At 38.7% G+C, this 24,796-nt stretch overlaps 1 protein-coding gene across 1 annotated transcript in view; it reads left to right on the forward strand.

Annotated features, from left to right (window-relative positions):
* Positions 1 to 24,796, forward strand: part of ARHGAP42 (Rho GTPase activating protein 42) — a 251,945-nt gene that overhangs the window by 137,739 nt on the left and 89,410 nt on the right. Inside the window, exon 4 of the mRNA XM_037029702.1 lies at positions 6,325 to 6,396. Within this exon, the coding sequence (XP_036885597.1) occupies positions 6,325 to 6,396 (72 nt within the window). The remainder of the gene's footprint in view (positions 1 to 6,324; positions 6,397 to 24,796) is intronic.

Raw genomic sequence — 24,796 nt, forward strand, 5'->3', positions numbered from 1 at the left:
GGTAAAGTAAAGACAAACGTAATATTAAATGCGAGTAAGAGTTGGATCTCAATGCAGAAGTCCCACGGGCTGAGGTTCATGGTGGAACACTGGCTTCCTCAGTAGAACGGCACCATCCAGTATGGAAGTAAGTGACCTTTGATGTGGGAATTAAATGGATCACTGTGGTACCCGCATAGCCTTACATAACACCTTTTAATTTGTATATAAAGACATGGTTTTTCAGAGTGATTTGCTCATATTGAATGATCTAAAATATAATGTACTTAGTCTTTGCTTTCGTATTACTTATTATGTGAAGGTTCATATGCCCATCGTCCACAGCTTATGTGAGTTTTGGCTTTTGAGTTCTACTTTAGAAAAACTGCGTTTACTGAACTGGAGAGGGACTGTCTCTTGCATAGCTCTGGAATGTTAGTTTGACCAGTATCCAGAAATGAGCCTCAGGCCAGCCCTAGACCACTTGCCAGAGCCTCATCCTGAGAAACTATTTGGTAGGAAGGAACAGGACTGGGGTTAGGACAAGGCAGTGGAGAGATACTTGCCTATAATCCCCAAATTGGCGCTCTGACCTGATTTTCCCAGTTGAAAAACCAAGGGGAAAATCATCTGTTCTTACCTCAGAGACTGCTTATAGGTATCTTCTGTATTGATTAGATTCAGTTCACTCATAAGGGGTGAGAAAGCAGAGGTGTAGTTCCCTTCCAGATTTCTTTTAGTGCATCGCCACTGCCTTCGTTGGACAAAACATTGTGGTAAGTGTCCCAGCAGTGACCAGCAAGCACTGAACATTTCTATAGGATAGGACTTGAAAATCCAGGGTCTGTTTACTTAGAGGGAGAAAACAAACATGTTTGGAGAATCATTCATCTAACTACTTAGAAACATTTCTCACCATTACTTTTCAGTGATACACAAGCACTCTCATGTAGCTGGTTGTTAAAACCACCTGGAATAGCAGGAGAAAAGTGACAGGAAGCTGAGTTGCCTGGCCCAGTGCGACTCAGCCCCAGTGACAGACAGTGTGTCCACCAGGTAACGCAGTGTTGTCAACCACAGTCCAATATCAGACTCACTTCTCTGCTTCAGAAAAATAGCTGCAGGAGCTGGTCATTATTTTGGAATTCTAAAATGGACCAAAATCTATAAAAAATAAGTTGTTTAAACCCAAGGTTAGGTAATGGTTAAAATTATAAAATAGTTAATAAGTGAACTTTGTCTTGACCTTTTCAAGAACTTACATGATCAATATATAAGGAGAGTAGTACTAAAGTTACATTTGTATTTTTCCTAATGCCTCTTAGTAAGGGGTCATGCAAAGTAACACATTCCACAAATATTAAGGGATCTTGAATCTCCTGAACTCTGTGACTTGGTTTTTCCCCTAGTGTTACCTTCTGGAAGGAGTTTCATCAAGCTTCTTGCATAAATCTGGGAAGAATGAGTTTTACAAAAGCCAAAATGGCATTGCTCTGGATTTAAAAACACAAACAAAAAATTGTGAAATTTAAATCACCAGAGTTGCACCCTGATTCACATTTTTAATTATGCTTTTCCACCATTTGGTATGTTTTTTTTCCTTTATTATTCAGTAGCAACAATAAGCCTTTTAAACCTACCAAAACTTAAAATGCCTTCCTTACGTCACATGCGGATTACTTCAGAATCGAAGAATTTCACCCATGTGGTGGAGCAGTGCGTGGGACTGAAAGGCGCTCGTTCCCCCAGGGATGCACAAACATGAGGTCAGACGCAGCCGCACTGCGTTGTGAATCCACGTTGTGCCCTTTGAGCGCTGGCACTTCCATTTTGATCTCTTGAATGTAGATCACACATTGTGAACAGCAGCCCACTGACTGCACACAAAAGAAGCATCACATTTCCGTTGTAAAGCCACATATATGTTATAATCATGTATGAAAAAATTAGGTTCCCAGTAATCCACTGTTGTAAATGGGTACTCTACATAGGCACAGTTCTGTTAAATTAGTTTGTATCTTATTTACTACCTTTGAGTAACCACGTTTTAAGTCATCTTGGGAAGTTCTAAGACTGCTTACAATACTTCTGAACTCATGGTAGACCTTATGAATTCTGTGAAGTGGCGGACGTTTATTGAAAGTCTGTCACATGCCAAGTCTATGCTTGTTATTTGTAAAATACACACACACACATTATATAATTTTATAGAAGCCTTAAGAGATACAGGGATGAAGACCTGACTCTTAGTTGTTTTGGTGCCAAGGTTCAAATGGAACTGGGGATAATGCACATGCTCACATTCTTAATACGTTCCAGATGATTTTTAGATTTTGCATGTAATGACATAAAATTGGCTTTAATTCAGTGTTGTGAAGAACTTTGCATATTACTTGGTACACAGTAATCACGAGTAAACTCTATCTGTTGTTAACTATCACTTTTGGATGTTTGTGCTTCCTCACTTTTTTCTGTTTATTACCTGTGGAACTTATGTTTTTTTATTCATTCAGCTTTACATTAATAGAAAGAGAAAAGGAGATAGAGAAAAAATAAGCAAATCCAAAAACAAAAGAAAAAATGAGGAAATACAGAATAGAGATAGGAAATAATACGTGCTCAGAGGGTGGTTGTTAATTATTGTGCTTACTTTGTTATATCTCAGGTTTTGTTTTATTCTCAGGTCATATTTAGGTAATAGCAACATAAGGGGTTTGTCAAAAATTTAAACCACTGGATATGAATGTGGATGGCAATGTCTTAGTATACCTGTCCACTCCCTTCCCTAATCCTTCCCATTCCAATTTTTAAAAAAGCATTTTGTTCATATTGATTAGTTATACCATTTTGAGGTGGTATATCCACCAAAGTAGTTCTTTGAGTCTTCCTTTGGCATCAAACTAATAGTTCTTAAGTTAAATTCATTGTCTTAATTGTTTCTCCACCAAACATACTCTTTTCCTTTCACCCTAGTTCTTGTATGTGCCCTGACAGGGAATCAAACCAACAACCTTGGTGTATTGGGATGATGCTCTAACCAACTAAGTTACCTGTCCAAGGGCCTCTTTTACTCTAATTCTGAATGTGATGCCAATGTTCCAGTGACTGAGATAGAAACCTCAGTGTCACTTTTAATTCATCTACCTTTGTTTTAAAAAAAATCCCCCAAACTGTCTCTGCAATCCCCTGCTGCTCACCTGTCAGCTCTGCGGGCACCTGATCTGGCTCCTTATCACTTCTAACTCGAGTTCCTCTCCCTGCCTTCCAGTTGGCATATTATGTATTCGTCACTTCACTTTCAAAATATCCTACATGTTACTGGCTTCCTAGGACAAGTTTTTGTAACATTAAAAAATCCTCTGCTCAGAAACCAACATTCATTCCATGTTCAGGCTGTTTTGCCTGATTATGGGTGCAATTCACTCTTTCCTGACTTATCCCAATTGAGTTAACTACTAATAATGTATACTCTTTTCTCCAGTTAGAGCAATGTTTGTATTAATTAATAATAATAACATATTACTTCTTTGGGGCCTGCTGTGTGGCAGAATTGTTGGACATGCTTCACATTCATTCCGCTATTCTCAGTTTTAAAAAGTTAAAGGCGGGCCTGCCGCACGTTCAGTGCACTCACTATTCGGATGCCCTCTGAATGAGGGCTTAGTGAATGCTCTCTGCTCCTGTGCTGAGCTGCCCTCCCCACGTGCTGTGCTTACTTCTGCCCTTTTGCCTTTATCCATGGTGTTCTTTTTTCCTAGAATATATTTTTTTCTTTTTGGTGCATTCAGTTCATATCCAGTACCAAAAGACTACATCAACTTGTTTAGTTCTCATGGATCTTTCCTGTTGTCAGAATCTTGATAGAATTATAAGGAGTTTGGCATAGTTTGCCATGTAACACCCTTCAATGTAATCAGTTTTGACTTTCACTTTTTCTGAATTTTTTAACAGTGCTTTATGAGCATCAAATACTTTTTGAATGAATGCATTCCTCTCTTCTCAAATTAACATTAACTTTCTGGAAGGCTTAGCCAATGTGTTCGTTTTTCCCCATCCCCACAGATCTCAGCAATGAATTTGGCATATATGTAAATACCTAGTGGTTGGATGTGGGGGAGGCCCAGCCGTCTCCGTCTTGTGGAACTTTCATGGGAAAATGCCTTCTTATACTGTGCGCATAGATACACTTCAACCAAAAAGGGCAATACAGTAGATTCAGAGATAGAAGTAAGTAAATACAGAATGAAATTTATTATCTCCGTTTATATGGCGATACTAAAAGATGTCGGTTTGGAGCACTTATTGTGTGGAAGGCCCTGAGCTGCAGTAAGTGTTTTACACTCATCATCTTAGTTCTTAGAGCCAAGTCCTTGGGCAGATGCTGCAGCTGGGCTCAGAAGGGTTACGTACCAGCCTGGGAGCTGCAGAACCCCATCTGTTTTGAATACGTGTGCTCACTGCCTGTCATCTTATTCGGCCTCATTTTTGGAGTTTTCACCCTTTGAGAAACATCTCCCTGTCGAAGTTCTCTAACTTCAAATGCATTAGATCATGCTTCTTTCCAGCAAAAACATTCAGTAAACGTTAGCCTTTATTTTTGTTCTTTTTCCAAATTATGCTGAAGTGTCCATGACACTTCATGGTTGTGTCCCCTCATGCTAACTTCACTGTAAAGGCAGGATCAGTTATTTATGTCTGTGAAACCTGGACATTTATGTGTGTGTTTATATGTGTTTGGGCTTCCGTGAAAGCAAAGAGGATTTATGGAGTGAGAATGAAGAGTGAGCTACTTTGCTACTGTTCTCAGTCACCCCTCTCTAGGCAGAGGCCTGTGCAGTGTCTCTGGAAGGATGCCCGTGTGCGCTCACCAGTGGGAGTTAGGTGATGGATGTCCAAGGTGGCCACGGATGCCTCCACCGAGGTATTCAGACCCTCGATGTCTTAGAAAGAATCTTGAGTGTTGATCTACTTTCTGTACGCAGGGTTTCAGGCATCTTTTTGAGATCTGTCATCTCATTTTTCTGCAGTGTGGAGAATGACAGAATCTTGGAAGGCGTGGGCACTCTAGATTTTTATTTTTGTTTATGCTTTTGCAGTGTACTTAGACTCTGGAATTTAAGAAATAAAACTTGACTGGAAATAACCAGGTTAGTGAAAATAAGTGAAAGTCAAACGCTTTTATTGGAATTTTAAAATTTTGATAGAATTTCAGACTTGCAGAAAAGTTATAAGAATAATATAAGGAACTCCTGTACACACTGTAACCTACTTTAAAATAGAGTAATATACTAAAACATTTTTTTCATTAGCATTTACTAATTATATACTAGGTCATGTTATCACAGTGGTAGAATACATTTTGTTAACTGGGCCTGCTCTCCCGGCCCCACCACGCTTCACTGAAATGTCATTGGCATACAGCGGCGTGGGAACCTAAGGCGCACCTGCTGATTTGATACATTCATATATTGCAGAATGGTCGCCTCCATGGTGTCATCTAACACCTCCTACCTGTCACATGATGACCATTTCTTTTTGTGGTCAGACATTTAAGATCCTATGTTTAATTTTAGTGCTCTTTAAAAGATTTTTGAAATCAAGATTGCCTTCCAGTGTGATGTTACTCTTAGAAATGTTTGTCTCCTTGCATTGAGTCCCTGCGTCCTGTGCCTTGAACCCTCTCCCAGTATTTTCACAGATCAATATTAAAAGGTTTATGTTTTAGGGAACTCCCGACAGTGTTAGGGAACTCCCAGTTTGGAGTTTGGGGCTAAAATACTGTTCACTGAGAAGTGATCAGATACTACTTTAATATGGTTGAAAATATGAGAACATTCAGGAGAATCCCAAGTGTAAGGATTCTAATGAAATAGGAAAAAAAGTGAGCTTTATTTTATTTTGCAATTGTATAATTATGATGTTCTAGTGGCAAAATGGAAGAGCTTTTATGTAGTTGAATTTAGAAATCATGCTTGAATTGACTACATTAAAACAGTGTAATTAAAGGTATTTATAAATTTAATATCCAATAAGCTATTTCTTAGTTGTATCTTAGAATAAGAAATTTAAATATTTAAACTAAGGTACTACATGCATACTTATTTTCACATTTTGTTAGGATTAAGTGAAATAATTTGCAAGAACAACTTAATTATAAAATAGAAAAAGACTATAAAATTATAAAATAGAAAAAGACTATAATATGTGAGGTATTTTTATTTCATTTGTAGAAGCAAATGAGAAAAAAAGGCTGTTTATTTAAATAAGGTTAATAAAGGAGTCATCTTTTATTAATATTTACATGAAATTATACAGAATTTAATGTATTTGCATTTTTAATTTCAGATTCAAAACGCTAATGATGTATTAATTGCGCCACTTGAGAAATTTCGCAAAGAACAAATAGGTGCGGCAAAAGTAAGTGTTACGTTTTACTGTTCTTCAGACGTCCTCCTGGTGATTAAAGATGACATAATTTCAGATGTTAACATTTTTAAAATTAGAATGATGTTTTAAAATTCTGTGTGTCATTTTTAACTTTTGCACTGAGCCTATTGTAAGGACGGGAATTCTTTTAAACATAAAAGATATTAGTCTTCTACTGAATAGAGAAAAAGTCAGTATGAGTGAGTTCCTTCCATCCCCACAATTGCAGGAAATTAAATACAGTTGTATGGTTTTGGTGAAATAATGAGCCTTGTTCCTAATACCTATAAAAGAAAAACTAGGCACAGGGTATATTCAGGCAGTTATTTTAAAAGAGCTTTTATTGTTTATTGTATTTTTTCATTATTAATGAAAACATGTTTGAGGAAAAACCTTAGGCATGTTTGTTGACTTTGCTTTAATGTTTAGTTGATTTTACCAATTAAAATTTCCCTAAGTATAGTATTTTCTGAAATTTACTTGCATCTTTTTTCTTGGATCTGCATTTTAACCTGAACGCCACTATGGAAGGATATAAAACTTGGGGTTTTCAAAACAGAACTCATCATCTCCCATCCTTCCGTGATCCTTTCTCTGTTTTGCTTTGCTGTTTGGTCATCGATGTCCCCCTTCCCCATTCCAGCAATGCTACCCATTCTACGGCAGACCCTTTTCCTTCTTTGCTCCATCTCTTCTGTCTGATGTATTGAATGGAACAGCCTACTAGTTGGTCTGCACACTCCTATCCTAATCTGTTACCAGATTTCCCCATCTTTGTCCTTCTTCAGTGGTGAAACCTTCCGTTGTTCTCTGTGAGAGACAGGTCATGGAAGCTTTCCACACTGTGCCCATTTGCTGCATTTCAGCGTGCCTCTGTGCATGGCTTTGCCCAGCCTCTTTTCTCTCCCTGGAACATTCTTACCCTTCCCTTGTTGAAGTCTTGTTAGCTCTCCATGGCTCATCACCCAGCACCAGAAAGAAGCCTTCTTTACATAGGCCATTCCTCACTCGCTTCTCTTCCAGGATCGATCCACCCCCCTCATATAATTCAGTAGTCCTTATTCCTTATTTCCTGTAGAAAGCTATCATACTGTGCCTTGACTTAGTTTTATGTACATTTCTCCATCAATTATGAACAATTATCAAGTCAGGGACTAAGCCAGAACCATGTCTGTGTTAATTAAAGCAGCAAACATTTATCAATGTCATGGTTGGCCTACTTGTGGCAGTCACGGTGTTTAGAATGAAGGGGTCCAACTATAAACAAGACAGCTGGGATCCCTGCACTTGTGTCCCTTACTATCTTTTGTGGGAAACAGACACTAACATCATTGCAAATGCACTGAGGGTTGTGATGCAAAGTGCAGGGTGCTTCATGAGAGTCTAATTAATGGAACTGACCTTGTCCTCAGAACCAGGAAATGCCTGCTGGAGGAATTGTTGGTGTAGCAGAGAAATAAATGATGAGGAAGAAGTAGCTGGACACGGGCATACGAGTGTCGGAAGGGGAGAACCTTTTATACATTCCCGAAGAAGGAACAAAGTGGGTGTGAATCAAGGAGGAAAGAGGCTGGCATTTTAAAGGAAAAAGACCCAGTGTGTAGGGATATAGAGGACCGTGGGGATGGAGGACATGTGCACAAAGTATATCAGTGGTTCATGGTGTTTTATTCCTCATTCTAAAGGCACTAGTGGGCCAAAGAGTAGTTGTAGGTAGAGACATGATATTATATTTGCATTTTTAGGTATTATTCTAGCTGCACATCATGAGAGGATGTGAGACTGCTTTTGTGCAAACCAGTTTAGAGCTATGGGAAAGGGCCTTTAGATTGAGAAGGTGATGGTGGCTATGGAGACCTAGGGGAATATTTCAGAGGAAAATGGAAAGGGATAGATAGGAGATGGGTTGCACATTGAGAAGTGAGGAACAGGGCATTTCAGAGATGACTCCCAGGGGCCTGGGATGCATAATTGGGTGGTTTTGGAGCTACTTACTGAGATAGGCAGCATTTTTGTTTGGATGGCAAGGATGGTGATTCTGGCTTTTATACTGATGAGTTCAGTGTTCCTCCAAGTGGAGGTGTGTAATCAGATCTGAATTAGAAATATACCTTAGGGAATTATTGTTCTCTGGGTGGTAACTAAAATCACGGGGGGTAGATTAGGTCCCACAGGGAAAGAGTAGAGGAGAGGACTGAGTTATAATCTGAGAACTCTCAACACTTGATGTTTGGGGAAAGAAAAACAGGACGGATAAAAAGCCTGAGAGGGAAGGGGCAGAAGAAGGAAGAAAATACCAAGAATGTGGTATTCCGGAGCAAGGAAGAGTCTTTTCAAGAATACAAATAGCTGGTGTTTATTGACACCTGTATGGTAGGGGTTCTCACTGAGCTCTTACACCTGTGTCCTGATTAAATCTTTAAAGCCACCTGTGACGTGAGTAAAAGTGTTACACCTGTTACAATGTGGACAGTGATGAGTGAGCGGCACCAGGTCCCAGAGCTGGGAGGTCAGATGATGGAGGTAAAATTGAGCCATTTTACTTTGCAGCCCTGATTTACAGTATTTCACTTCATCAATTTTTATCAATTAAAGGGGTTTGTGAAAAAATCTTTTTTTTAATGTGGGACATTCTAATTTTTTTGTCCCATTGAAAATAGTGAATTTCGTGTGTGTGTGTGTGTGTGTGTGTGCATGTGTGTATTATTCTTATTTGAAGGTTTCCATTAGCTAGAGTTGTGGTAGCATGAGCAGTTACATCCATTTCATTTTTTAAACATCTGAATTGATGGACGGGCCCTCTGAGAGCACACAGTGGTAGACTGTGCCTTTGCCTGCTCATCAGAAGGTTAAACCTGTGGCTAAATGGAATCAAATGAAATGTTGAGCGTAAAGATTAGCATCTGGTCTTTGGGTGCTGATTGTTTTATTTGCCTGATGCTTGTAATACTAAATTGATTCTAAGTAGTTTTTTTGTTTTTGGTTTTGTTTTTCAGTGAAGTGGATAAAAAGCAGTTATTTTCTTCTGAAATATACATTTGAATATATTTCGGTTTTCTTTTGGTATTGCAAAAACATCATGGTAGGAATAGAAATCCTTCAAAGTGTTTATCTTTTTTTAGTGCTCTACTCGCTGTTTCTCTTGGGCATTTCCTTACTTGGTAAATCAAGTTGACTCTAGAAGTGACACTCTGCTGCCTTTCACAGAGTGGAGGTTTCGCACAAGCGTGCTCAGACCGGTGAGCCAGCTGGAAGGTGAGAGTGCCTATTAAGTGTAGAATCTTCCCCTGCAGTCAGCAAACCTCCATAGCTTGGCCCGAGTGAAAAATGCTGAGTCAAAGTGGCCCTCTCCTTACAACCAGATGATCCTATTTAACTGGAGTGGATAAAGTCCATGGACCACAAACATTTCCTCTGTAGTGTGTCCTATGGACCTTTGAGACACCTGATACTTTGCTGTGGAAAGTGCAGTCCTGAGTGAGTTACGGTTGTGGGCAAAAAGCACCATGCATCTGTGGGAGGCATTAGGAAAGGCTAACGATGGGGTTGGTGAACTCAGGGACAGTGGAGATGGGTCCTGCTTTTTGAGTGGCTAAAGATTAGAAGAATTATCTATGAAAGGTTGTCAAGAGAGTATTTATTTAAAGGTTCTTAGTCTGGTGATATTCACAGAATGGGAGGGTATTGCAGGCCTGACCTGTTACATGTGTCAGAATGTAGTAGTGTTGGATGTTTGGTTTCTTTAATGTGTCTTCTGAGACTCTGCCAATCTACATTTTAGAAATGAGTGAGAACAGGTATTCAGAACTATTAATACCCACAAGAATTTTCACAATATGAATCTATCTAGAACCGCATTATAACAAAACAGGATGAATTATAATTTGTTTCCACACTTTTGGATAAATCGACAGCTGTATTTCATTGATAAAACTGGAAATCTCCTCCTTGTCCCCAGAGACAATCAATTGTAAGTTATACCTCCACTTTTCACGCTTGTTTCTGTGCAAACTGACTCTTCTCAGTAAAAAACAAATACATTATAGGGAAGTGTGTATGTGTGTTTCTGTGTATGTGTTTCTGTGTATGTGTGTGCAAACATGTATGCAGACCAGCCTATTAGATATTTTAAGAGATGGAACTGACTTTCAAGAGGCCACTGTTCATATTCCACATATATCCAGCCTGGCCATCTAGTGGGTGACACCATGAGGGATAGAATGTCATTCCTCAGACCAGTGTCAGTCTGCTGCTGGGAGGCAGTGTCTCAAATGCTCCCCAGAACGACAGTTTGCAGTTTCTTTTACACATTTACAATTAGCAGGGAGGCAGAGTACATGAATGTGGGTAAAAGCAAAGCAGGTACGTCTCTATGGTTGGGTTACAGGGTAGGTAACAAGATTCTGTGCTCTTTTGAGGGTGGTTATACTTCTGGATGGTGTGAGAAAGTAGTATTTCAAAGGCCTGTGAACCTAGAGGTGCAGAAACAAAGGACAGGGCTTGCTTAAGGTAAAGATAACATTTTTATAGGCCCGGGGCCGGACTGCCTGCCGTGACCTGCCCAGCCTGGAAATCATGATCAGATTGTCCTGTGAGGTTGCTTCCGGTGAGATTTATCACAGCATCCTTTTCATCCACACCGGCGGTCTCATTCCTCCAGGCTGTTCTTTAGAGTATTCTTTTGTGAGATATTTTATCTCCTTTACCTTTATCACACAAACAATTTAGTGTGAAGTATCTTAATTATAAAAATGTTTTGCATGTCCAAACTTGAATCAGGTGAAGTTAATCTATTTCCCTTGATTTAAAAATGTCCACCACATCGTGGGAATTCACGCTGACTGGTTTCATTAGGGATAAGAGAAGCTTGAGAAGTACTGCCTATAAAAGCTAAAAGGTACTTTTTTATTTATATGGGAAATGTTTTTCAAGGCTGATTTCTCAAAAGAAACTTCACAGGCTAGAAGGGATTGGCAAGAAATATTCGAAGTGATGAAAAGCAAGGACCTAAAACTAAGACTACTCTACCCAACAAATCTATCATTTAGAATTGAAGAACCGATAAAGAATGTCCCAGACATCCTGACTTGCTTTAAAGTATTTATTTTAAAAGGTAAAAGAATTCATCATCACCATACCATTATTATATGAAATGTTAAAGGGTCTTCTTTGCCCAGGCTGGTGTGGCTCAGTGGATTGAGCACTGGTCTGTGAACCAAAGGGTCGCTAGTTCCATTCCCAGTCAGGGTACGTGCTAGGGTACGTACCAGGTCTCCAGTAGGGAGCACATGAGAGGCAACCACACTTTGATGTTTCTCTCCCTCACTTCCTCCCTGCCTTCCTCTCTCTCTAGAAATAAATAAATGAAAATTTTTAAAAAGGGGGGTCTTTGTTAAGAAGACAGTCAAAAATATAAACAATAAAATGGCAATAAATACATATCAATCAACAATTGATCTAAAAACCAAAGTAAACAAACAAGCAGAACAAAAACAGAATCATAGAGAGAATATTTTGATGTTTGCCAATGAGAGGAGGCCAGGGGGATGGGCAGAAAAGGTGAAGAGATTAAGAAGTACCGATTGGTGGTTACAGAATAGTCATAGGAATGTAAAGTACAGCACAGGAGTCTGGTAGACAAAGAATGTACATGTGTGAGCCATGGACATGGCCAAGGATGTGGGCATTGCCTGGGGGAGTGAGTGGGCTGGGTATGGGGGACCCCGGGGGGAAAACTGGGACAACTGTAATAGCACAAACAATAAATATATACTTTTAAAAAGACTGATTTCCATTTTTAATTAGATCTTAATAGAACTCATGAACATTCCTCTATGGTTTAAATAAAAAAATAAATAATATCATCTTAGTCATTTCATTATGGAACTTTTTTCTCTTTACATTGATTTCATATAGAAGACTGTGATGGAACCTGATGATTCTTGTCCCTTTGTTCCATCTGTAGTAGAGTTTGATTCCGTCTCTGAACATGTGTTTATTATTTTGAAGATTGTAATTATTTTAGCATTTAGTATCTAAAAAATCTATAAAGAATTGTTATGATTAATTCCTGTTATAGCCTTAGATTTCTTCCCTTCATGGGAAAAATGGCTGTACTCTGTTGTTTGAAATATACAAACGGCTTAGAGAGAATCTATAAGGATTATAGATGCTTTTACTTATTCCAAGTTATTAAGTTTTGGTCATTGAACTGAATTATTTATCTAATTTAACAGATAACACGTTTGACTCATGATGAGAACATCTGAAATAGCGTGGTTATACAGGGTCAGATGTGGATGAGGTCAGCGTACTTTTTCTCCTGTTGTCAATGAGTCCTAAGAGAGTAGTGAGGATTGGTTTTTCATGTGCTGCCGACGGCCGCTGGGCTGAGCGCCTGTCTCCTGGACAGATGTTCTGTGGCAAGGACTGTCTTTGGGACTGAATTCTCTGGGCAAACTCTGAGCCATTTAATAACTGTTTTGAGACTATTTGTAATTCCCTTTATTGTACCTCTAGTTAGTAGGCCCTATTATGTTATACCGGGTTGCAGAGTTACTGATTTTTGTTGTGTGGTCTTTTTAAACAATAATAGTACTACCCTTTATAATAGTTAACCATGTACTGCTCTAAGCACTTTATGTATAAACTCATTTAATCCTCACAACCAACATATTAGGTAAGAAAACTGTTGCATTCATTTTGTAGATAAAGAAACTGAAGTGCAGGAAAGCTGAGTAAATGGGCTGAGGTCACCTAACCAGTGAGGTGTAGAGTCAGATTTTAATCAGAAATGAGGTAAAGCCTGGACAGTTCTTTAGTAGCACCACCACCTATTTGGTGATTCCTATAAAAAGAAAAAATCTCAAACAAGGAAAATTTGTTGGTTAGCTGTTTTGGAGAGTAAGATCCCATCTTATAATTATTTAAGTTCTGTAGAGTTATACAAACGTGAGATCAAAACCTGGCCCTCAAAACTTGTACAAATTATGAACTTGGGTAAAATATTTCCCTCTTTTAAGCCTTTAATTTCCCCATCTGAAAAATGGAGAAAGGAAAAGAACCACCTTCATAAAATTGCCAAGCCAGCATGATTTGACATTTCATGTAAATTTCCTGTCATTGTTTCTTTTACATAGTGAGCACAGAGCTATTAATTGCTTTTGTTTTATAATTTTTTTAAATTTTATTTTATTTTTTTAAAATTTTATTTATTTATCTTTAGAGGGGAAGGAGAGAGGAAGAGAAACATCAATGTATGGTTGCCTTTCGTGCATCCCCTGCTGGGAGTTGGCCTGCAGGGAACCAGCCTGCAACCCAGGCATGTGCCCTGACTGGGAATCAAACTGCGATCCTCTGGTTCGCAGGCCCAAGCTCAATCCACTGAGCTATACCAGCCAGGGCTGTTTTATAATTAATAATTATTGTTATTATATACTTTCTGTCAGTATTAACCGAGGTATTGCAACAAAAAATAAGGTCATTGTTCATCATGTAGGTTAGTTTGCCTTATTTTGTTTCATGCACAGAGAGAGACAAATCTGACTTGACAGCTAAATATTGATGAAGTGTGGTTCAGAAGGCTACCACACAAGAGGGCTTTAGGAGGCCATTACTCATAACTAATAAAATTATACGAGTTACAGATCACTAGTTCTTACAACACTCGTACAAAGTAGGAAGTATCATCATGTTCAGGTAACTCACCTGGGACCCAGAAAAATCACGTAGCTTTGCTAACAACACAGGGGTGCCCTTGTCCCCTAGCTGGGACTCAGATCCAAGCCTCCCGACAGCTCAGTAATTTTGACACCGTGCCCTACCTTCCTCCATGTAAACTTTTTTTGTGGTTAATTGGGTGTTTTTACCATCCTTACAACATCTGTATGAGGTGAGTATCAGCCCCGTTTGACCTCATTGCCATCAGTAGAAAAACAAACGGGATCACGTTTCCTGGAGACAGGACGTTGGCAGTGGTCTGTGCACTTGACCCTTCTGTGTCTCTGTGTATAACAGAGTCTGTGGAGCTGTTGTGTTTGTATGTACGTCTCAAAGCTTGCCAGTCATGGGGAAAAGCTGAGCCTCGCATTGAGTTAGAAATCTGGGTAGGGGTATAACCCCAAAGCCATTTTGCTGAACATATTAAGTCAACTTATAATATTATATTATTATGTGTTAAATGTGTATGTGTGTTTGTATACATGCATAGATTATTATAACTTTATTATATGGCTACTATGTGCTCAGATAGGAGAATAAGCTCTTATGTTCTAATTTGATTATAATAAATTATAGAGATTATCACTATTTTACCTCCTAACCATTCTTATGCTGATGCTTGATGACTAATACTTAGGAAACATCTTAAGCTTCCTCACAAATTAAATTTTTGCAAAAGAGTTTTATGCTAATTTTAGGTCAGATGTACAGTGTTTAAAAGATTAATGCTATTTACAGTCATACATAAATCATAATTAATGAAATGTTGTGGAATCTCACTATGTCATTGTTGATTTTAATACTTGAGCACGGTACTTTGCTATACGCTAAGATTAGTTTTGCTCTTTACTGGTCAGCTTTCTTGGATGAGAATCAAGCCTTTTTCCTTGTAATGAAGTTTTCTCTGTAGCAAATTTAGTTACTTACAGTTAACCTGGTGGGAGGAGGTGCTCCAGTTAACTGGAAAGTTTTCTAGGTCTCTTATTTCAGTAGGGACAGCAGTGAGTTCTGAGGCTCCACTCGGAGCATGTCCACGGAGCACGTTTCCCGTGTGGACGCCATATCTGCTCTAGGAAACAAGGCGGTTTCATTGGTTAAGGGCTGGTGCTTTATTTGTAGACATGTTCTTTCCTCTACCACATCTACTGGCTGCCCTACTGTAGAAGAATTTTCTAAGTGATAGTTTATGCTTCTAAAATCATTGCATCATACGTACTTTGGTCCTGAGCTTTGCTATACACATATTGCTATTTTTACCGTCACCTTTTTGGCTCAAGATCACGGTCTCTTCATTGGTCCTTGAAGTGGTTGGGAATGTTATCAGTGTTTTCTTTTTTTTCAAATTTATATATCTAGAAATATTCTATAATACTTAGGAGACTTCTTGTTCACTTCTGTGGAAAACTCAAACAATAAAACTCAAACTCAGCACAATAAAATTGAGAACATTTTATTTTATACTTACATTTTAGGCTTCCAAGCAAGTCGCAGGTACCGATAGGAATGCATTTACAAGCATAGAGTAAAGGTGTGTATATAGTATGCATCATTTGATGTTTACTGTGGCGCTTTGATGAAATGACTGTCATCAGTGAGTTCAGCCATCATGTGTTTTAAATGTATACTTTAATAGTTGTTTGTGTGTTGAGAAAATGCACAAGCAACTAAAATATTAGGATACAAAATATTATGTTGCAAAAAATATTAGGGTAATCTAGGAAAGAAGATGAAAGATTTACAAATTCTTTTTATAGAATACTAATTTTTGCACCTTACTATGTATTTTTTGCAGTTGTTGCAAGTGTATTATGCCCACATTTGATTTTAATGGTGTTTTATTGGGGTGTTCCTGTTTCCCTCACCTGTATTTTATGTATATCAAATTTGAATTAAAACTTTGTAATACACTCTGAAGTAGCTGGAAACCCTATAAAGCCTGTGAATCAGTGAGTTAGAAATTGAGGAAACTTCTGTAGATTTAAAAGCTAAATTGTGAAGAACCTCAGACTACCTCCCCTATAAAATTAACTAAAACTTTTCGTTACATATGAAATATACTTATGTTAATGTTCACCCCAAAAATGTATGGAGCACCCAGTGTCCAAGTTGCCAGGGTCAGTATTTGTCCGGAAGCTCCCACATTTGCTGAACATCTGTTACATTTAGTTATTCTTAGCATGATGCTGTTTCAACTTACTGAAATCTTGTTTTCTATAAACAGCTTCGATGTTTTCATTGGTCTTGTTAAATTTAGTAATGAAACTGAATACAAAGCCCCAGAGTGTCTGGTTACTATAACATCAAAAGAAGCATCAGTACTGAAGAGTAAAATTATCTCCCTTGTCACTGTTTATGCCTCATTGTTTATTCCGATCTAAATACAATCTCAGCAGTTCTTAAGTACAGCTCTTTGATTCCATGGTTCCCTAATAGTCTTTTTGGATTTGATGGTGAGACTTCCAATGTTTCAGTTACTTCATTCCACAGTAATGAGATCTTTTCGCATCTAGATATTGTCATCTAATATACTGACATGTTCTTCTCTACGGCCTCATCCTCTTTTCCCAGCCCAAAGTCATTAGAAATTTGATTAGCATGCCCTCATCCATCTTGTTTGAAGTCATTAATAGAAAAGCTTTCAACCAGACCCTGATGATCTGCTTTGTATCAGACATAGTGCTAAGTTTTGGGGGTGCAAAAATAAAATATGATGCTTGCCTTTATGGAGCTCACAGTATAACGGAGGAAGTTCCAGAGAAGCAAATAATTACGATGGAATGGGATCAGTGGTGTATCTGTAATATACACATAGTAGTTTGTGAGTGCAGTAGAAGGAGCACCTCACTCTGTTTAACCAGGGGAAGCTGGCGAAGACTTCTGTGGAGTTGTAATATTTAGCAGGTGCAGTTTAAAGGCTGGCAGAAATTTTGTAGTCAGTACAAGGGGAAACAGTATCCCAAGCAAAAGCAGAAGAGTCATAGTGGTTCAAAAATGTTGTGATCTGAGCCCTGGCTGGTGTAGCTCAGTGGATTGAGCACGGGCCTGTGGACCACACGATCGTGGTTCGATTCCCAGTCAGGGCACATGCCTGGGTTGCAGGACAGTTCCCAGCAGGGAATGCACGAGAGGCAACCATACATTGATACTTCTCTCCCTCTCTCCTTCCCTTCCCCTCTAAAGATAAGTAAATTAAATTTAAAAAATGTGATCTGGTTTAGAAACCTGATATATTCTGGTCTGATTTTCAGAGCTATTTTTAAAACCATTAGCCACATTAAGAAATTCTTTTTACATCATAATTGAGTGATTATATTTCCTAACATAATTCTGTTTCTACATGTGATGTAATACGGTGTTTTCCATTTACTCTAATTCACTTCTTAAAACAAATGTTGGTTATAACCCATGAAACTGATCGTATAACCCACCTGTATCTCATAACCCATAGTGTGAATAAATCCTGGGCCATGGTTAGCATGTGTGTATAAATGGAAGTGAAGTCAAATTAGTGAGAAATGAGGCAGGAAATATCCAGTTGGGGCAAAGTGATGAAGAGGGTTTTTTTTTTAAGATTTTATTTATTTATCTCTAGAGGGGAAGGAAAGGAGAGAGGGAGAAAAACATCAGTGTGTGATTGCTTCCTGTGCGTCCCCTGCTGGGAACTGGCCTGCAACCCAGGCATGTGCCCTGGCTGGGAATCGAACCAGCAACGCTTTGGTTTGCAGGCTGGTGCTCAATCCACTGAGCTATGCCAGCCAGGGCTGATGAAGGGTTTTGTGCTGTGCCAAGGAGTTTCTGTTTGCTTTTGTTTTGTTTTGGTTAACAAAAGTCATGTTAATAGACATCATATGTGTCAGACAGTATTCTAGGCAGCTCACATTTACTTGTTAATCTTTACAGCAACCCTGTAAAGGAGCGATTATTTTCACTGTCTTTTTACCAGTGAGTAAACTGAGCCACAGAAAGTGCAGTGTAATTCGTCTAGGATTAGGCAGCAAGTGAATGGCAAAGCAGGGACTGAAACCAGGCAGTTTGGCTCTAAGGCCCATGGTCCTAATCACGATACTGCTGTGGCTGTTGAGTATCCAACCTGTATTTCAAGGAGATGGTTTGTGAGCATTGTGAAGGCTGGAGCCGGAGAGACCAGCTACCAGACAAGGGTTCATCACTGTTTGCATTAGAATGCTCTTGATAAATTTTGTTCCACCCCGGGGGATCCAATCATGTTTATGTACCTACAGGTCACAGGAGGCTGCTAACTAGAAAACCCCACCAGCAGGAGGGTGAGGGGAGACAGCCTTGGGCCTCTGATAGATCACAGAGGCCTTTGACTGTGAGTTTGCACCAGTTAGCCTCTGGCGAATTATAAACCTGCTCTTTTCTGTGAGCTTAAAGATGAGCCTCATCCTTAGTCCTTAGTTTTCCTCAAGGGCACCATTTTTCTCATTCTCTGCTTTCCTTCAGCAGCACCGACCATTGGAATGCTTTTCTGTTGAGTTAGTATGAGTTCTCCAGGATACCACATCTTTTCTTTTTTAAAATTTACTTCTGTCCTTCCCTTTGGGCAGGAGAAGCTTACCTTCCCCTCTGTGAATTCCGCTATCACCAAGTTTCCAAAGGAAGGATGGCACAGGAGTGACTGAGTCCACCATCCTGTGTGGTATTCTGAACAGTTACGGGCCAGCTCCACACGCACCTCAGTGAAGACCGACAGGGTGACTCCACCCTGCAGTGGAAGGGGTCCTTTGTTTCCGGACCTGAGAATGTTAATTTCTCTGTTCTAAGACCAGGATTGGCAAACTGCAGGCCAGGTGTGGCCATTTGCTTGCTGTTGTGTGGCCCATGAACTATGAATGGTTCTTACAGTTTTAAATGGCTTTAAAAAATCAAAAGAATAATATTTTGTGACATGTGACAATTATGTTAAAGTCCAGTGTTAGTGACTGTAAATAAAGTTTTTTTGTTAGAATATAACATTGCTCATCTATGTATGTATTTTCAATGGCGGCTCTAATGTTACAAAAGCAGGATTCAGTGGTCATATTGGAGACCGCGTGGCCATCAAAACATTAAATATTTGCTATCTTGGCCCTTGAAAAAAAATGTTTTTGCAAACTCCTGGTGTAAGGCCTAAAACAAATTTCACTTTTCACCCTCCTGCAGTCTTTTAGGGGTTTATGCAAATAGCGCTTTCTCTGGTATTATAGATTCAGTAATGTGCATTTGACGATTTGCCTTCCTACTTTGGGAAACCACATAATTTATAGTAAGATTAAATTGGCCATGACCTTGAACAGATTAGTAGTAGTTCAAAGTCATATTTGTAACATAAACACCAAAATGTTTATTTCAAATGTGTATATCTTCATTCAGATCTTTTACATTTGAAGCCAAATATATATTCTCAATTTAGGGCTATGGTTTTGCATACAAGTTTAGAAGAAGGCCCTGGCTGGGTAGCTCAGTTGGTTAGAGTATCATCCCCATGTGCCAAGGTTGCGGGTTCAGTCCCTGGTGAGGGCACATACAAGAATCAACCAATGAATGCAGAAATAAAGTGCAACAGCAAATCAATGTTTCTCTCTCTTTCTCCAAAACCAAACAAATAAAATTAAAAATATTTAAAGTTTAGCTCTGGCTAGTGTGGCTCAGTGCATTTAGTGCTGGCCTGTGAACAGAAGGGTCACTGGTTTGATTCCCAGTTAGGGCACATGCCTGGGTTGCGGGCCAAGTCCCCAGTTGGGAGCATGCAAGAGGCAACCATACATTGATATTTCTCTTCCTCTCTTTCTCCCTTCCTTCCCCTCTCTCTAAAAATAAATAAACAAATCTTTAAAAAGTTTAGAAGATGATGAATATTTTTTCTTTATCTCTTCCTGTAGAGTGTATTTAAGAATTTAAGAGAAGGCCATGTAAAAACACTTTACAGTTGCATGCTTTTGTTTCAATATCAATTGCAACAGAAACTCAAATATGGCAGACAGCCCAACAGTATTGCTTTAAGTACATATGTGGTAAATCTCATCATAGATTTCACTTTGTTTTGTCTGTATGCATTGTTTCTGCATTATAAAACAAAGCATTCCATTAATAATGGAAAAACTTATTTTCATTTTTGGGGAATGTGTAGATAACTCATTTCTTAGCCAACATTATTCACATTTGTGGATATGTTTTGTAGTCTCAGTGCTAGATAACAAGAAGTATGTTTGGAATATACATTGAGAAATAAGGTCGGGTCTGCCATTTTTAATTCCCAATTGTAAACATCTCTTATTGACTTTATTAATAGGTTTTGCTTAATATAGCTTCCGGCCATTCTATGATTAGAGTATATTTTGGATCTTTCCCTTCTACATATACTCAGTAAAAATATGAAGCCCAGCTGAATGTTCTCTGGAGACCATGCAGCCCACATTTACGTTGAGTGTCTTGTGATTTACTGACTCTGAATCAGAGAGATGACCTCTACAATTACTGTAGAAAACACAGTGAGAAGTGAAGTGAGCTCACTGTAGAAAGATTTCAAGCATTGAAAAGACTTGCCTTATTTGGTAAATGTGGTTAACTGGTCCCAGCTGGTAAAAATGCTGGTGAGTTCATTGTGAGATGTATTGTCTCTTTAAGAGACAACAGAATTTTTCTTATCCATTAGAATTAATATTAAATGGTATTCAGATTTTCTTGATGTGTCATGAACTAAACCAAATCTGAAAGAATAGTGTTCCATTTTGAAAATTAAAGCTCAAATGTACTGACACATTTGTTAAAAATGTCCTATTTGTATTTTCTAGTTTATTATGTGGTTTACCCTAAACCTTTGGGGATTTTTGGTTGAATTTATGCCTTGAAGAACAAACCCCTTTGGGAAACAAACTCATGCTTACTTTCTGGCTTTACTGTAGTTTAACATGTGCTTTTATAAGTTTACTCTGTGTGTTAGAAATTTAGTATGGGATTGGTTAATTGCATTTCCTTTTATTACCAAGTAGCACTTCCTGTTGTTGATGAGAAAATGTCCAAACCTATAGAAAACTTTTATGAGTTTATATGAGCCAAATTTTGAGGACACACCTGGAAGTAAGAGAGCTCATGAACTGAAAAAATGCACCAGAGAATGGCAGTTTTGCAGTTTATTTTACACATTTAGAATCAAAGACGAAAACATAAAGAAGATCCATGAAATCCACTGGTGGTAGATTAAGGAGATGGGGAGAAAGTAAACTGGGGAAATCTATAGAATTAGATAAAGAGCAAAATGGAGAGACACTTCTTTTATTTTTTTAAATTTTTATTTATTTTTAAAGAGAGGGGAAGGGAGGGAAAAAAGAGGGTAATAAACATCACTGTGTGGTTGCCTCTTGAACACCCCCTACTGGGGACCTGGCCTGCAACCCAGGTATATGCCCTGACTGGGAATCGAACCAGCAACGCTTTGGTGTACAGGCCTGCACTTAATCCTCTGAGCCACACCATCCAGAGCTGAGACACTTCCTTTACATTGGTGTGTACAGGATAGTTAACATTTATAGTAAATAGAGTTGGTTTGTGGACAGTAAGATACCCTGAAGAGTTTTGTGGTCTCATGCTGTAGTGATCTGGTGCTGGTGGTTGTGCCTCCAAGAGGTCTGGAAGAGAAAATTACTCTGACATTTCAAAGGTATGTTATCCTTGATGAGGAAGAACAACGAATGAAAAGACAGAGTCCACTTAGGAAAGATTGACCTTTGCTGAGGAAGCTGTAGGCCTGGGACCTGACTGTCTGCCACGATCTGCCCTGTGAGGAATTTATGATCAGACCATGCTCTGCGGTTACTGAGGCTGTCAGGTCAACTACATAGCTCTGTTTTTGTTCACAATGTTTAGAAAAGACTTAACTTCTCGTGGCTTCTCCTTATTATCCCTGTCACAGGTTTGGCTTTTCAGATGGTCTTTGAAGAAAAAGCACAGAGTTTTGAGTCAAACAGAACTTGGTTTGACTTCTGGCTCTATCATGTGTGAACTCAGTAATTTCAGGGAAGTTCCTTAACTTTCCTTATAGTAAAAGGTGAGATGTATCCTTCCCAGGATTTGTGAGAGTTAATATATGTGTGAAGGTGCCTAGTACAGAACTGATATTTAATAAATGTCAAATTTCCATTCATTCTATTCCACCAGTGGACATACTCCAGCTTTTCCTTGGCCTCACTTTCAGCTGTCTCCTTCTGGGTTATATTTGTATAACCTGATTGATCCTCTTTATCCCTGTCATCAATTCTTGTGGTAGCAGGAGAAAGGGGGTCCCATATTCTTATTCAGAATGAACTCCAGCAGAATCAACTAGGAGCTTATTAGAAATGCAGACTTTTAGGTCCTACCCCAGACTTACTAAATTAGTAAATCTGAATTTTGGGGTTGGCCAAAAAGTTCTTTGATATTTTTCTCCCTGTAAGGTGGCTTTAGTAGTATTTAGTTTACCTTCATTTGGAACAAGTTTGTTAGATTGTGTTGTTACACCTGTCACATCAGCATGCACTTAAAAAAACTTACCAAATTGGTGAATTTTTGTGTAGCCATTTAATATTGAAGAGGGAAGAAAATAAGCAATGTTTCTGGTATATTATGCTTTATTATTTTAAGAAAGGTAAAAATGCAACTGAAATGCAAAAAAGGATCCATGCAGCGTATGGAGAAGGTGCTGCGACTGATTGAATGTGTCCAAAGTGCTTCGTAAAGTTTCTTGCCGAAGATTTGTGGTTGGACAGACGGTGCTCCATGGTAGACCCACTGAAGTTGATAGTGATCAAATTGAGACAAAGAGAAAAATCAGCATTACACTGTACAGAAGATAGCTGACATACTCAAAGTATCCAAATCAAGAGTTGAAAATCATTTGCACCAGTGTGGTTATGCTAATCACTTTGATGTTTGGGTTCCACAGAAGTTAAGCCAACACAAAACCCTTCTTGACTGTATTTCCAAATTCAATTCTCTGCCTAAATGTAACAAAAACGTTCCATTTTTAAAACAAATTGTGATGGATGATGAAAACTGATGAACATTAGTTTACAATAATGTGGAACAGAAGAGATCATGGGGCAAGTGAAATGAACCTCCACCAAGTACACCAAAGGGCAGTGTTCATCCAGAAACGGTGGTGTTGCGTATATGGTGAATTGGAAGGGAGTCCCCTATTATGAGCTGCTTCCTGAAATCCAAATGATTAACTCCAACAGATACTGCTCCCAATTAGACCAACTGAAAGCAGCACTCAGTGAAAAGCATCCAGAAGCAATCAATAGAAAATGCATAGTCTTTCATCAGGATAGTGCAAGACCACGGGTTTCATTGATGACCAGGCAAAAACTGTTCACAGCAAAGCGTGGCTGGGAAGTTCTGATACATCCACTGTATTCATGAGGCATTGCATCTTTAGATTTCCATTTATTTTTGGTCTTTACAAAGTTTATTTAATGGGAAAAGTTTCAATTCCCTGGAAGACTCCATAAGTACCCAGAACGGTTCTTTGCTCAAGAAGATCAAAAGTTCTGGGAAGATGAACTTTGAAGTTGCCTGAAAGATGGCATAAGGTAGTGGAGCAAAATGGTGAATACAATGTTCAATAAAGTTATTGATGAAAATGAAAAATATCTTATTTTTACTTTAAAACCAAATGAACTTTTTGGCCAACCTAAATATCTTCATTTTTACCACATGTCTAGTTAATTTAGATGCACAATAAGGCTTTTTTTACTGTTCATCTGTTTATTGTATTTTTCCATTACCATTTATTCCCCTTATACTCCCTCCCATCTGCAGTCACCACACTGTTGTCCATGCCCACGAGCCTTTTTTCCTTTTTGCTCGATCCTGCCATCCCCCAGTCTCCTCCCAACTTTAGCTGTCATCTCTCAGTGATTCTGACTCTGTGTTGCGTGTTAGTTCAGTTTGTTCACTAGATTCCACATATGAGTGAAACCATATGGCATTTGTCTTTCTCTGACTGGCTTGTTTCACTTAGCATAATGTTCTCTAGGTCCATCCATGCTGTCATAAAGAGTAAAATTTCTTCTTTTTTAAGCCGACCAGCATTCCATTGTGTAAGTATCCCATCGTTGTTTTATCTACTCATCTACTAATGGACACTTGGTTGGCAATTGTAAATAATGCTGTTGTGAACATAGGGGAGATTATGTTCTTTTGAATTAGTGTTTAGAGTTTCTTTGGATATAGTACAGAAGTGGGATTGCTGTGTCAAAAGGTAGTTCTAGCCCTGGCTGGTGTAGCTCAGTGGCTTGAGTGCAGGCCTGCAAACCAGACGATCGTGGTTCGATTCCCAGTCAGGGCACATGCCTGGGTTGCAGGCCAGTTCCCAGCAGGGGACACACAAGAGGCAACCATACATTGATATTTCTCTCCCTTTCTCCTTCCTTCCTCTCTAAAAATAAATAAATAAACTCTTTAAAAAAAGGTAGTTCTATTTTTAATTTTTTGAAGTATCTCCATACTGCTCTCCACAGGGATTACACCAATCTGCATTCCCACCAACAGTGCATTAGGGTTCCCTTTTCTCCACATCCTCACCAGCACTTGTTGTTTGTTGATTTATGGATGATGGCCATTCTGACGGTGTGAGATGGTATCTCATTGTGGTTTTAATTTGCATTTCTCTGATTATTAGTGACGTTGAACA

The sequence above is a fragment of the Sturnira hondurensis genome, unplaced genomic scaffold, assembly GCF_014824575.4.
Source record: "Sturnira hondurensis isolate 20B ecotype Veracruz unplaced genomic scaffold, ASM1482457v3 Scaffold0020489, whole genome shotgun sequence".
Classification (NCBI taxonomy): Eukaryota; Metazoa; Chordata; class Mammalia; order Chiroptera; family Phyllostomidae; genus Sturnira; species Sturnira hondurensis.